Below are 13,241 nucleotides of genomic sequence, written 5' to 3' on the forward strand. Positions count from 1 at the left end.
TTAACATCAGTGACAAGAAGAATCTCCCAATGCTTTGACTAACCACTGTATAAAAATTCACACACTGCCTGACTTTTATAAAAGATAAGGGTGAGGTCACACTGTCCAACATTCCTCCAGAAGCTCAACACCTTTGCCCCTACTCACTTCACCCAGTCACCTCCCTTGATGTTGATCTCTAACTCGAGAACAGCTACATCGGTAGTGCATCTTGATTTGAGCCTACTGACCACTGACAATACCTCAAATTTGACAGTTTCCATCCATTCCACATCGAGAAATCCCTTCTGTACAACCCAGCCACTCTCTATCATCACATTTGTAGTGATGAGCAGTCCCTCTACAAACATCCTGAGGTCTTCACAGATGGAAATTAATCTGGTAACCTTGTATAGAAACAGGTTTCTCATGCCTTGTCTCCCCAGTCACCTAAGAGTCATCTATACTCCCCCTCCCCACAAATTCCCACTGACCGGCCAGAAAAGTAGACCCCCACCCCCTGTGGTTTAGTAACACCCAGGACTAGACCAACTAAATCACATTCTCCACCAAAGATTCGAATACTTTCTGTCATTTCCTGAAATGAGAAATATCCTCACACTATCTCCACCATCAGGGTGGTTTCTGCCACCCACCCTGCCTAAGCAATATCCTTGTCTGCCCCTACTCCACCCTTCCTTCTATGCCCTTCCCCAAGACCTAGATGTAAGATCTGTCCCACTCATCCTCCCACTACCACCTATTCCAGGCCTGTCACAAGCATTTCCTATCATGGTGACCCCAGCAGAGGCAGGGTCAACTGTGAAAGCAGCTATATAATCTACCAACATAGTTGCAATCACTGTGCCACATTTGACACACACACGATCAATAACACACTGTCTGTCTGCATGAATGGTCCCTACTAAACAGTAGCCAAGAGACTGCTGGACCACCCAGTTGCTGAGCACACCATCCAACATGATGTGTTTGAGATCAATGACTGTTTTATAGCCTATGCCATCTGGATCTTTTCCACCAACACCAGCTTTCCTGAATTCCATATGTGGAAACTCTCCCTGAAACATATCTTATGATCCTGTAACCCCTCTGACATCAACCTTCATTAATCCGAGTCCTCCACCTGCCTACCTCCTTCCTATCCCACCAGCACACCTACACAGTCCTCTCTGAGGTGAGTAGCAAACTACTGTATTAATGAAATAGACTCAACATATAGATAAACTAATTAAGCTCAGTTAAGTATGTTTTGCTCTTAGAAACATCTGAGGTTTCTGTTGCCACAAATTTCCAAAATATGCTTTTACGAATGATTACTTCTGCACAGTTAAAAGTCAGGCATTGTTGTGAGCACCTTTGTAATTATGTAACTGGCAACAGATAATCTACAAGCACACATTTGGCCCTTTAATGCAGCTAATGGTAATTGAAGGCTCTCTTGCATCAGGAGAATATAACGAATAAAGAAAATGTGAATAGGTGTGCTGCCTTAAACTTTTAATGAACATTACTGTCATTCTATAAAAAACTGAAACTTGAGTTTTGAAAATTATGTCTTTGATGTAATGTATAAAGAAGCAACAAGATATTATTCTGTTCTTATTTCTTCAGTTAATCAAAGACAACCATAAACAGGGAATTTATCACTCACTTAAGAACACATAGCACAGGTCACAGCTGCAAATGTCTTTGCATTTGTGAAAGAAACAATGTATATCTATGTATAGGCTTAACAAGAGTATGAATTGCTAAGCTATCAGACACCGTCCTCAGAATTAGACAACACACACACACACACACACACACACACACACACACGCGCGCGTTCGTACATGCACAACTCACACACACATGCCACTGTAGGTTCCATGTTTCCATCTGCAGGGACTGTGTGTGTGTGTGTGTTTGTATTTCATACCATTCTTATTTCATACTTGATTTTTCATTGTATGCAGTATTATGGTGGATGAAATACACGGTTTGATGAGGGATTTGCACTCATACTATGTGAACAGCTTTTGTATCAAAATATGAATTCGCACATTACTTTCAATCTTAATGCCTATTTTAGGCTATAAAAATCAGAATTTCCATTCTGTCTTTCCACAAGTACTAATATGAAATTGGGTCATGTGTAATTCACTTAATTTTTTTTTTTCAGAATTTTACTGATGTTTAAGTATGAAGCTAGAGACAGAATTTCCCTCTAATCTGCATAGAAATGTAATACTGATAACCTTGCTATATGCATGAGGCTCAGAAGAATTCAAGATACTTACTTACAAATAACAATGCAATTTGCCAGATATGTTACCTTGTGAAGATTTCCAAATATGTCCTCAGCTGATAACATATGGAGCTTTCTAAAACTATACAGTCTCTTCATAACCAGGGTCCGTTGTTCTTCTAAACTTAGTGAATTATCTGAATGGTGAAATTCTGGGTTCTCCTCAATTAGCTTCCATATTTTCATCTGTAGTTACAAGAGCACTAAGTTTTAAATGAGTGTGTAAATATTTTAAAATCACAGTAAGAAATTATGCTTAGCACCTTATAATCCAACATTTCAGGCGTTTCTAACAGTAGCTTCATAGATTTCCAGTCAAAAGAAGATGCCTTTCGGTATTTGTCAAGTGGGCCTGGAGGGAAATCAGGCAACAACTGTATTTCCATTCCAACTTCTTGTGAATCCTGAAAGTAAAACAAACAAATCTTTCCTTAAACCTACTTCTCACTTAACAGAAAATGGTTGTCAGACTTCCTTAGCTTGAACAGCAGACATAAGTGGAACAATATTAGGAATATAAGTTTTGTGACTAGAATTCCCATCTTAAAAAAGTTATGTTTTACCTGGGCAGTTTTCTAAAGCTAGGTTCCTTTTAGTGCACACAACAAAATTAAATTACAATGAAGAAACCATCAGAACTGCATAATTTCCATTTGCCCATGAAGACCGGGAGATTACTTCAAAAATATGGCACAAAAATTTATACTGATCCCTCCACAGAAATTAAAAGGCATATTATCTTGTGTGGAAGATAATCTACAACTCCCTAAACCAGACATATATCACATACCATGTGAATGTGGCACTTCAAATGTCAGACAGACTATAAGAACTGTTGAACAAAGACGCACAGAACCCAAGTGTTACACCCAAACTCAAGGAGCCAAGTGCATCAGCTGTCACAGCACACAGTCTCACCTGCAAGCATAAAATGAAGTATAAAATTGCATGTGTCATAGTGCAGGAAACAAATTAATGGGACAGTACATTAAAGAAGGCAATCAAGGTTAGAGTATGAAATGTTATCAGGGGTATTGAATGGTTCAGTGTGGGCTGTTGAGATGTAAGGTAGCTAGCATTTTCAAGATGCGGGTATGTAAGACTTCATTTTTAGTTCTCGCATAGCATATCACATTTTTCTTTGATGAATGTAGTTGTATCAGCCTAATTCAGTTTTGACACAGTTCATTACTCTATAATAAATGTACAGACACATGTAAAAGAAAAACACTTTTACATAACAATTCATTCCAATTAAGCATTTCCAAAGTTTTATTAAAAAATTCATAAATTTTATAGAGGTATGACAATGTTGTCAATAATGATCAAAATACAAAATCAAAAATTAAAATTATAAAAAAGTAAAAATATTTCTTATTACATATTTCCGTCTCATGTCACACAAGTGGTATTATTACCGATTTCAACTTAGTGCCAAGTTATCATCAGATAATCTGAATACATTATACAGTAATAAATCAACTGAACAGTGCCATACTGCTTCCAGTTGGTCATGTAAACACACCAACACTGATTTGGAAAATGTGGCCTAGCTCACGGACTTCCACGTCTACATGCAATACATGAACCAACACAATTGCTCAATCATTACTGAAACTTTACTGGGTTGTTATGTTGGTACTTGTTTTGAAAATGTCACCTAATCAGAATAAGATAACTTTTGTGTGATGGGAAAGAAGAAATATTAGACTGAGCAAGAAGTTATCCACCTCCCATATTTAACTGAAGAGAAACAGTCATGGTGCAGACCAAATCAGAAACTAGAACAGAAGAGTTCCAGGGGTCGCTCATGTAAAATAGCTCCATGATAACAAAACCAATACTATACCAGGCTATCAGAGTCAATTCCAGCCTTAGCCTTTAAATCTGTCAACAAAAATCAGTTTCTGACATTTAGTTTTAAATCATTCAGAAGTTGTGTCACATATAAACATAGGATGATAAACATAGCCCTCCAAGTGTGTCGATTCACCAAAAAGAAGCCATAATATTAAACTTGGATGGGACTTCTTGCATGCATCACAAACAAAACACGGACTGTTGAAGATTGGTGCTTCAGATCAATGAAGTTACTTAAACAAGTCCACTCAGCAACAATTACTCTGAGCAACTGTCTACCACTAAAGAGTGACTTACCCTACCTTCCTCACAAGATGAGTTCTAGTCTACAACCTGCATACCCAGTTAAACTACAAAGCTCTAAAAATGCAGAAAATAAACTCAGCCTTATAAAAGGGGTCCTGAAATTTCAGCTCATTTCCATCAGTGGAGAATTTTGTTATAGGTTGGGTTGGTTTGTGGGATTGAAGGTGTTGTGGGTTGGTAGGAGAGCCAACACCTTAATAATAGAGGAAGCCAAAAGGCACGCGTTTTAGCTCACGCAGGCTGGCGTGAGGTCTGGAACAGGACAAGGAAATTAGAATTTAGAAAAACGGACGTAGCTGGTGGAATACTTAACTTTAATCCATTAATGGTGAACGTCGGTCTGACAGTACATGCATCACAAGATCAATAGCAACTGATAATGGCGCCTTGCTAGGTCGTAGGAAATGACGTAGCTGAAGGCTATGCTAACTATTGTCTCAGCAAATGAGAGCGTATTTTGTCAGTGAACCATCGCTAGCAAAGCCGGTTGTACAACTGGGGCGACTGCTAGGAAGTCTCTCTAGACCTGCCGTGTGGCGGCGCTCGGTCTGCAATCACTGATACTGGCGACATGCGGGTCCGACGTATACTAACGGACCGCGGCCGATTTAAAGCTACCACCTAGCAAGTGTGGTGTCTGGCGGTGACACCACAGAAGGGACCAGACAACTAGGGCCATTGGTCCCTTTCTTCATGAACTTGAAACACCCACAAAGAATAAAAACAAACAATGGAGATGACAAGAGATGACACAGGACAAGAAAGAGACAGACAGGGACCAGACAAAAGGAATTAAAATCACACTGAGTGTGACAGTGGTTGGCCGACCATAGAAACAAAAAAGGAAAAGCCAACCACCAAGAAATGCACTTAAAACCCCAGTCTAAAACTGTAGGCCAAAGGCCAGACTCAACACAAAAAAAGGACAAACACTTAGATCAAGCGATAAAAACCCCCTGCATGAATAAAACTCAAAACTAAATCTGCCATTGCAACGTCATCTGATAAAATTGCAGGAAGCATATCAGGCAGCGCAAACGTCTGCCTGAGCAGAGTTAAAAGCGGGCAGTCCAACAAGATGTGGACCACCGTCAAAGCTGACCCACAGCGACATAAAGGTGGGTCCTCACAGCACAATAAATAGCTGTGTGTCATCCAGATGTGGACAATGCGCAACTAGCAGAGGACAACAGAGTCCTTGTGAGAAACCTGCAAAGAGGAGCGTCACACACTGGTAGCCTCCTTGATGGCCCAACCTTTGTTGGGTGAAGGAAGGGTGCACCACTATTCACCCCAGGTGTGAAGTACCTACTGCTACAAAACTGACCTGAGGTCACTCTCGGGAAGGCCAATCTTCAAGGCTGGTGCATTGACAGCCTGTTTAGCCAGCGTGTCAACACATTCGTTTCCCGGGATGCCAACATGACCCGGGGTCCACACAAAGACCACAGAGCGGACGCAACGGGCAAGAGTATGGAGGGACTCCTGGATAGTCATCACTAGAAGAGAGCAAGGGAAACACTGGTCAATAGCTCGTAAACCACACAGGGAATGACTACAGGTAACAAAGGACTCACCTGGGCAGGAGCAGATATACTTTAGGGTGCGAGAGATGGCGACCAGCTCGGCAGTGAAAACGCTGCAGCCAGCCAGCAATGAGCATTGTTCATAATGATCCCCTAGAGTAAGAGCATAACTGACGCAACCAGCAACCATCAAACTGTCAGTATAGACAATGTCAGAGCCTTGAAACATGGCAAGGATTGAAAGAAAGCAGTGGCGGAGTGCCTCAGGAGGGACTGAGTCCTTCAGGCCCTGTGCCGAATCGAGCCGAAGGCATGGGTCGGGCACACACCACGGGACTATACACAGAGGGGCCCAGAAAAGAGGTGGAAGAGGGAAAACCTCAAGCCCAGAGAGAAGAGCACTGGCGCAAACCGCGATCGTACACACCAACTGGGGCCGCCATTCTGAAAGATGGACGACCGACGATAATTGGGATGCCCGGGCAAGTTACAAACGTGTGTACCATAAGCGACCAGTAATCGTTGGCGCCGGAACTGCAATGGAGGGACACCTGCCTCTACAAGTATGCTGTTGACAGGGCTTGTCCGGAAAGCTCCAGTGACGAGTCGGATCCCGCTGTGAAGGATGGGGTCCAGCAACCACAATGCGGAAGGGGATGCCGAACCGTAAGCTAGGCTCCCATAATCTAGACAGGACTGAATTAATGCCTGGTACAGCCGTAGAAGGGTAGACTGACGGCACCCCAGCTGGTGTGACTCAAGCAATGAAGAGCGTTAAGATGCCGCCAGCACGTCTGTTTAAGCTGTCGAATATGAGGGAGCCAAGTCAAGCGTGTATCAAAAACCAATCCAAAAAACCGATGTGTCTCCACCACAGCAAGAGGTTCACCACCAAGATAAAGTCATGGCTCAGGGTGAACGGTGCGTTGCCGGCATAAATGCGTAACGCAGGTCTTGGCAGCCGAAAACTGGAAGCCATGCGCTACAGCCCAAGACTGCGCCTTGTGGATAGCTCCCTGCAGCTTCTGTTCAGCAGCTGCAATACCAGTGGAGCTATAGTATAAGCAGAAGTCATCAGCGTACAAGGAAGCTGAGACAGACGTTCCCACCGCTGCAGCAAGCCCATTAATTGCAATTAAAAAGAGGCAGACATTTAAGACATATCCTTGCGGTGCCCCATTCTCCTGAACTCGGGAGGAACTATGGAAGGTCACAGCTTGCACGCGGAAGGAATGAAGCAACAGAAAATTTTGTATGAAAATCAAACTTCGAAGACCCCGACCATGAAGCGTAGAGAGGATGTGATGTCGCCATGTCGTCTCATATGCCTTCTGCATGTCAAAAAAGACGGTGACCAGATGCTGACGGTGGGCAAAGGCTGTACGGATGGCAGACTCCAGGCACACCAGATTATCAGCGGCAGAGCGACATTACAGAACCCACCCTGAGACAGAGCCAGAAGGCCCCCAGAATCCAGTAGCCAACTTAACCTCCAGCTCACCATGCATTCGAGCAACTTGCAAAGAATGTTGGTGAGGCTAATGGGCCAGTAGATGTCCACCTCCAGTGGGTTCTTGCCAGGTTTCAACACAGGGATTACAATGCTTTCCCGCCATTGAGATGGGAACTTACCTCAATCCAGATGTGGTTGAAAAGGTCTAGGAGGCATCACTGGCAGTCCACCGAGAGGTGTTTGAGCATCTGACAGTGGATGCGATCTGGCCCAGGAGCCGTATCAGGGCAAGTGGCTAGGGCGCTTTGGAATTTCCACTCACTGAATGGAGCACTGTACGATTCAGGATGGCGCGTGTGAAATGAAAGGCTCCGACGTTCCAACCATCCTTTCAGGGAGCGGAAGGCCAGTGGGTAATTCGCAGAAGCGTAACTCTGAGCAAAATGCTCCACCAAGCACTTTGCAATTGTGTCGGAGTCAGTACAGACTGCTCCATTCAGTGAAAGCGCAGGGACGTTGACGGGGGTCTGATAGCCATACAGTCGCCTAATCTTGGCCCAAACCTGCGATGGAGAGGTGCAGAGGCCAATGGTGGAGACATTCCTTTCCCAGCACTCCTGCTTGTGTTGGCGAATGAGGCAGCAGGCTCACACACGGAGCCGTTTAAAGGCAATGAGGTGTTCCAATGAGAGATGCCACATGTGACGCTGGAGTGTCCCGCCTGCGATCTTTAATCACCTCAGCGATCTCAGGTGGCCACCAAGGCACAGTCCTCCACCGAGGGGACCCAGAAGAACAGGGAATGGCAGATTCTGTGGCTGTAACGATGCCGGTGGTGACTGAGTGAACCACCATATCAATGGCATTATTGGAAAGAGGCTCAATAGTGGCAATGGAGGTAAACAAGTGCCAGTCAGCCTTATTCATAGCCCATCTGCAGGGGTGCCCAGAAGAGTGGTGCTGTGGCAGTGACAGAAAGTGGTCACTACTGCACAAGTCATCATGCACACCCCATTGGACATATGGTAATAGGCTAGGGCCACAGATCAGAAGGTCGATGGCTGAGTAGGTGCCATGCGCAACACTGAAAGTGTGAAGGCACCATTATTTAAAAGAGAAAGGTCAAGCTGTGCCAATACTTGCTTAACGGCGCTCCCGGCCTGTTGCCACTGATCCACCCCACAGAGAGTTATGGGCATTGAAGTCGCCCAGTAACAGAAAAGGTGGCGGCAATTGGGCTATCAGTGCAGCCAGGACATGCTGCGGGACATCACCATCCGGTGGAAGATAGAGACTGCAGACAGTAACAGCCTGAGGCGTTCACACCCGAACAGCAACAGCCTCTAAAGGTGTTTGTAGAGGTACAGATTTGCTATAAAGAGAGTGAAGGCCGTAGATGCAGATGCCACCAGATACCCTCTCATAAGCTGCCCAGTTCTTATAATAACCCTGATAGCCATGGAGGGCAGGGGTTCGCATTGCTGGAAACCAAGTTTCCTGAAGAGCAATGCAGGGGAAAGGGTGAAGGCTGAGAAGTTGTCGGAGCTCAGCAACATGGTGGAAAAAACCGCTTCAGTTCACTGGAGGTAATCAAGCTGCGGGCCTATGGGGTATCGTCTCAGTTGTGTGACTGGATTCGTGATTTCCTGTCAGGAAGGTTGCAGTTCGTAGTAATAGATGGCAAATCATCGAGTAAAACTGAGGTGATATCAGGTGTTCCCCAGGAAAGCGTCCTGGGACCTCTGCTGTTCCTGATCTATGTAAATAACCTGGGTGACAATATGAGCAGTTCTCTTAAGTTGTTCGCAGATGATGCTGTAATTTACCATCTAGTAAGGTCATCTGAAGACCAGTATCAGTTGCAAAAGGATTTAGAAAAGATTGCTGTATGGTGTGGCAGGTGGCAGTTGACGCTAAATAACGAAAAGTGTGAGGTGATCCACATGAGTTCCAAAAGAAATCCGTTGCAATTCGATTACTCGATAAATAGTACAATTCTCAAGGCGGTCAATTCAACTAAGTACCTGGGTGTTAAAATTACGAACAACTTCAGTTGGAAAGACCACATAGATAATATTGTGGGGAAGGCGAGCCAAAGGTTGCGTTTCATTGGCAGGACACTTAGAAGATGCAACAAGTCCACTAAAGAGACAGCTTACACTACACTCGTTCGTCCTCTGTTAGAATATTGCTGCGTGGTGTGGGATCCTTACCAAGTGGTATTGACGGAGGACATCGAAAGGGTGCAAAAAAGGGCCGCTTGTTTTGTATTATCACGTAGTAGGGGAGAGAGTGTGGCAGATATGATACGCGAATTGGGATGGAAGTCATTACAGCAAAGACATTTTTCGTCATGGCGAGATCTATTTACGAAATTTCAGTCACCAACTTTCTCTTCCGAATGCGAAAATATTTTGTTGAGCCCTACCTACATAGGTAGGAATGATCATCAAAATAAAATAAGAGAAATCAGAGCTCGAACAGAAAGGTTTAGGTGTTCGTTTTTCCCACGCGCTGTTCGGGAGTGGAATGGTAGAGAGATAGTATGATTGTGGTTCGACGAACCCTCTGCCAAGCACTTAAATGTGAATTGCAGAGTAGTCATGTAGATGTAGATGTAAATGTAGAGGATGACATTATCCATGGCTGAGAAAGGCATGAAGGGACCGAGGAGGCAGATTTGCCACTGGGTCACCTGCTGCCATTGACTGAGTACCGACAGGAGCAACATCCATCATGTCTGAGGGACCGGCAAGATCTAGATCCTCAGCGGATGCCAGAATCTCCACCTCATCCTCAGAAGCAGAGCTTTTAGGTAGTGGTGGAGTGGGTGCCACCCAATTTCCTTGGTCTTAGGGGTCTTCGATTTCTATTTCACATGCTGTTCCTTTGGTTGCCCTTGCTGGGAGGGCTTCTTTGATTCAGTCTCCAAGACTAAAGGGGACCGCGAAGCCCTACGGCCAGCGACCTGTATCTTCTTCAGCCACTGGCGGGTGTCTGCTGTGCTGCTGGTAGGAACCTGGGAAGGAGTGACCCAAGGGATCCCTTCCTAGCGAGAGAAGCTGAACAAGACTTACACTTCTCCGGCTTAAAAGTGGGGACTGGTGTCCCCGATAGTTGGGGGGGGGGGGGGGGGTTCTGCTAGCAAGGTAAGTGGTGTGGGAGCAACAGCGAGGGAAGTGCCCCCCACCATCAAGGGGGCAGGTGTGGCCCTTAGGCTCTGAGAGCTGACTGTATGTGGTGCAACGGATGGTGCTGTAACAAGAGTGACAGTGGCGGCATAAGATGACATCATGTGCATGGGATGAAGCCATTCAAATTTCCGTTTAGCTCAGTGTAGGTCAGTCGGTCCAGGGTCTTGTATTCCATTATTTTCCTTTCCTTCTGTAGAATCGTACAGTCCGGTGAGCAAGGGGGATGGTGCTCTCCGCAGTTGACACAGATGGGAGGTGGGGCACATGGAGTATCGGGATGGGATGGACGACAACAATCGCAACATATGAGGCTGGAAGCACAGCGGGAAGACATACGGCTGAACTTCCAGCACTTGAAGCACCGCATCGGGGGAGGGATATATGGCTTGACATCACAGCGGTAGACCATCACCTTCACCTTCTCAGGTAATGTGTCACCCTCAAAGGCCAAGATGAAGTCACCGGTGGCAATCTGATTATCCCTTGGACCCCGGTGGACACACTGGAGGAAATGGACACCTCATCGCTTTAAGTTGGCGCGCAGCTTGTCATCGGACTGTAAAAGAAGATCCCTATGGAAGATAATGCCCTGAACCATATTTAAGCTTTTATGGAGCATGATAGTATCAGAAACATCCCCCAGCTTCTTACAAGCGAGTAATGCCCGTGACTGGGCAGAGGATGCTGCTTTTATCAAGACTGACCTGGACCGCCTTTTTGACAAGCCCTCCACCTCCCTGAACTTGTCCTCTAAATGCTCTACAAAGAACTGAGGCTTCATTGACACAAAGGATTCCCCATCAGCTCTCGTACAGACTAGATACTGGGGCGAATATGTCTCGCTATCATTCATAGCCTTTCGTTCCTCCCATGGTGTGGCCAGGGAGGGGAATGATTTTGGGTCATACATGTTTGCTTTAAAGTGAGCCCTCGAGCACTTAGAGACTGCTGGTGGTTGGTCACCAGCAAGAGATGTGCCATGCTTCATTGCGTGTCATCCATCCTGATGCCACCTACTCCAACCAAGGGCCCTACCCATGGGCACCATCCAGCCACAGCAAGGGCCACCTGGCAGGATGGCCATTGCCGGGAGTCACGATGCCCCACGGAGATAGGCATCTACTCCTTGGCTTATGCGGGGACTTTATGGCACAGGCATCAGTAGAGTGATCCTTGTGTTGTCAGAGGGCTACAATCAACAGCGTACATGGTGGCCCCACCACAACAGACTGGCTACCGCGCTGGATATTAGGTGGTCCATGGTCATCATCAGCGCAGAAACGACACTGCAGAGTGCATGGCGGAAATCACACCCAGGAATGTATCCATGCCCAAGAGATGGAGAGCGAGAGGGACTGCAATGCAACGACAAATAAGCTGGCTAAAGGCCCCAATGCACGATGGACACAATGCACCAAGTAAGGTGCCCTTCCCCAATTGGCTCGCTCTTCAGAATAATTTTGAAATATGAAGGTCAAACCCGAGAGGGGACCATCACGTTTGAGACTCCTTTTAGTCGCCTCGTACGACAGGCAGGAATACCACAGGCCTATTCTTACCTCTGAACCTGCAGGGGGGAATTTTGTTATGCAACTACCATCAACGTCCCAGTGGTGGAAACTACTATCTAGCCAGCAACAGGTTCCAACTTGACAGAAGGAGAAAATCAGACAGACGACCCAAAGTAATACAACATATTAACACTGGGTATCCTCTGCCCATCAATGACACTCATATGGGGTGTTTCCAGGTGAACAATGGATGGATCAGATTTGAAGTGGAGATGATGCTGCAGGACATCATCATTCAGTCATAAGAAAGTTCTCAGTCCTCTCTTGTGGTCCTAGTGTGGTAAAAAGATAGCACACAGTGTTTCTCCATCAATTACCACTGACTGAGCAAAACCACTAAAAATGAGATACATCAATTGCCACAAGCCAATGATGCCTCGAACTGTATGAAGAGAGTGAAGTATTTCTCTACTACAGATACGAAAACTGCCTGCTGCCAGATTGAGGTTAATTAGGCTAACTGAGAAAAGACTGGTTTTGTAATACCTGCTGGCCTCTGTGAGTTCAAAATTACACCATTAGGTCTGTGCAGTGCTATGGTCACATTTGAATACATGATACGCAACTTTCTTAGACAATGTATATGGACAACATTTCTTTGCTACCTGGCTTACACTATTGTTTTCCCAAAGACATTTGACAACAACTTAATTTGCTAGACAACTGTGCTAAAGTATACCCACGATGCAGTTGTGTGAATCTGAGAACATGACTTTTCATCACCCATGGTACAAAAATTCTGAGATGCCCAATTAACTGATACAGATTCAGTGTATGTACAAATAGGAATGACCTTTGCTGAGGTAGGTTTCCGCTCATGCGTACTTTTGTTTGTGCTAAACACATGCACTTTCAGTATGAAAATAAGTTGTTGTTGATGATCCTCATATCATCATTGGTATTCAAGTCCAGGTTCCACATAAACATATACAGAAACACACACACACACACACACACACACACACACACACACACACACAAAAAGTAATGTAGAAGTCATATTTATCAATGTGAGCAGATGAACCCTAGTCATAATTTGCTGTC

General features: G+C 45.2%; 1 protein-coding gene across 1 annotated transcript in view; it reads right to left on the reverse strand.

The window, feature by feature from the left end:
- The window catches only part of LOC126259366 (peroxisomal acyl-coenzyme A oxidase 3-like), a 290,296-nt gene that overhangs the window by 212,957 nt on the left and 64,098 nt on the right, over nucleotides 1-13,241 (reverse strand). The window contains exons 2-3 of the mRNA XM_049956106.1: nucleotides 2,551-2,691; nucleotides 2,315-2,473 (exon numbers count right to left, since the gene is read on the reverse strand). Coding sequence (XP_049812063.1) covers nucleotides 2,315-2,473; nucleotides 2,551-2,673 — 282 coding nt within the window. The 5' untranslated portion in view covers nucleotides 2,674-2,691. The remainder of the gene's footprint in view (nucleotides 1-2,314; nucleotides 2,474-2,550; nucleotides 2,692-13,241) is intronic.

This window comes from Schistocerca nitens, chromosome 5 (assembly GCF_023898315.1).
Source record: "Schistocerca nitens isolate TAMUIC-IGC-003100 chromosome 5, iqSchNite1.1, whole genome shotgun sequence".
In the NCBI taxonomy this organism is placed as follows: domain Eukaryota; kingdom Metazoa; phylum Arthropoda; class Insecta; order Orthoptera; family Acrididae; genus Schistocerca; species Schistocerca nitens.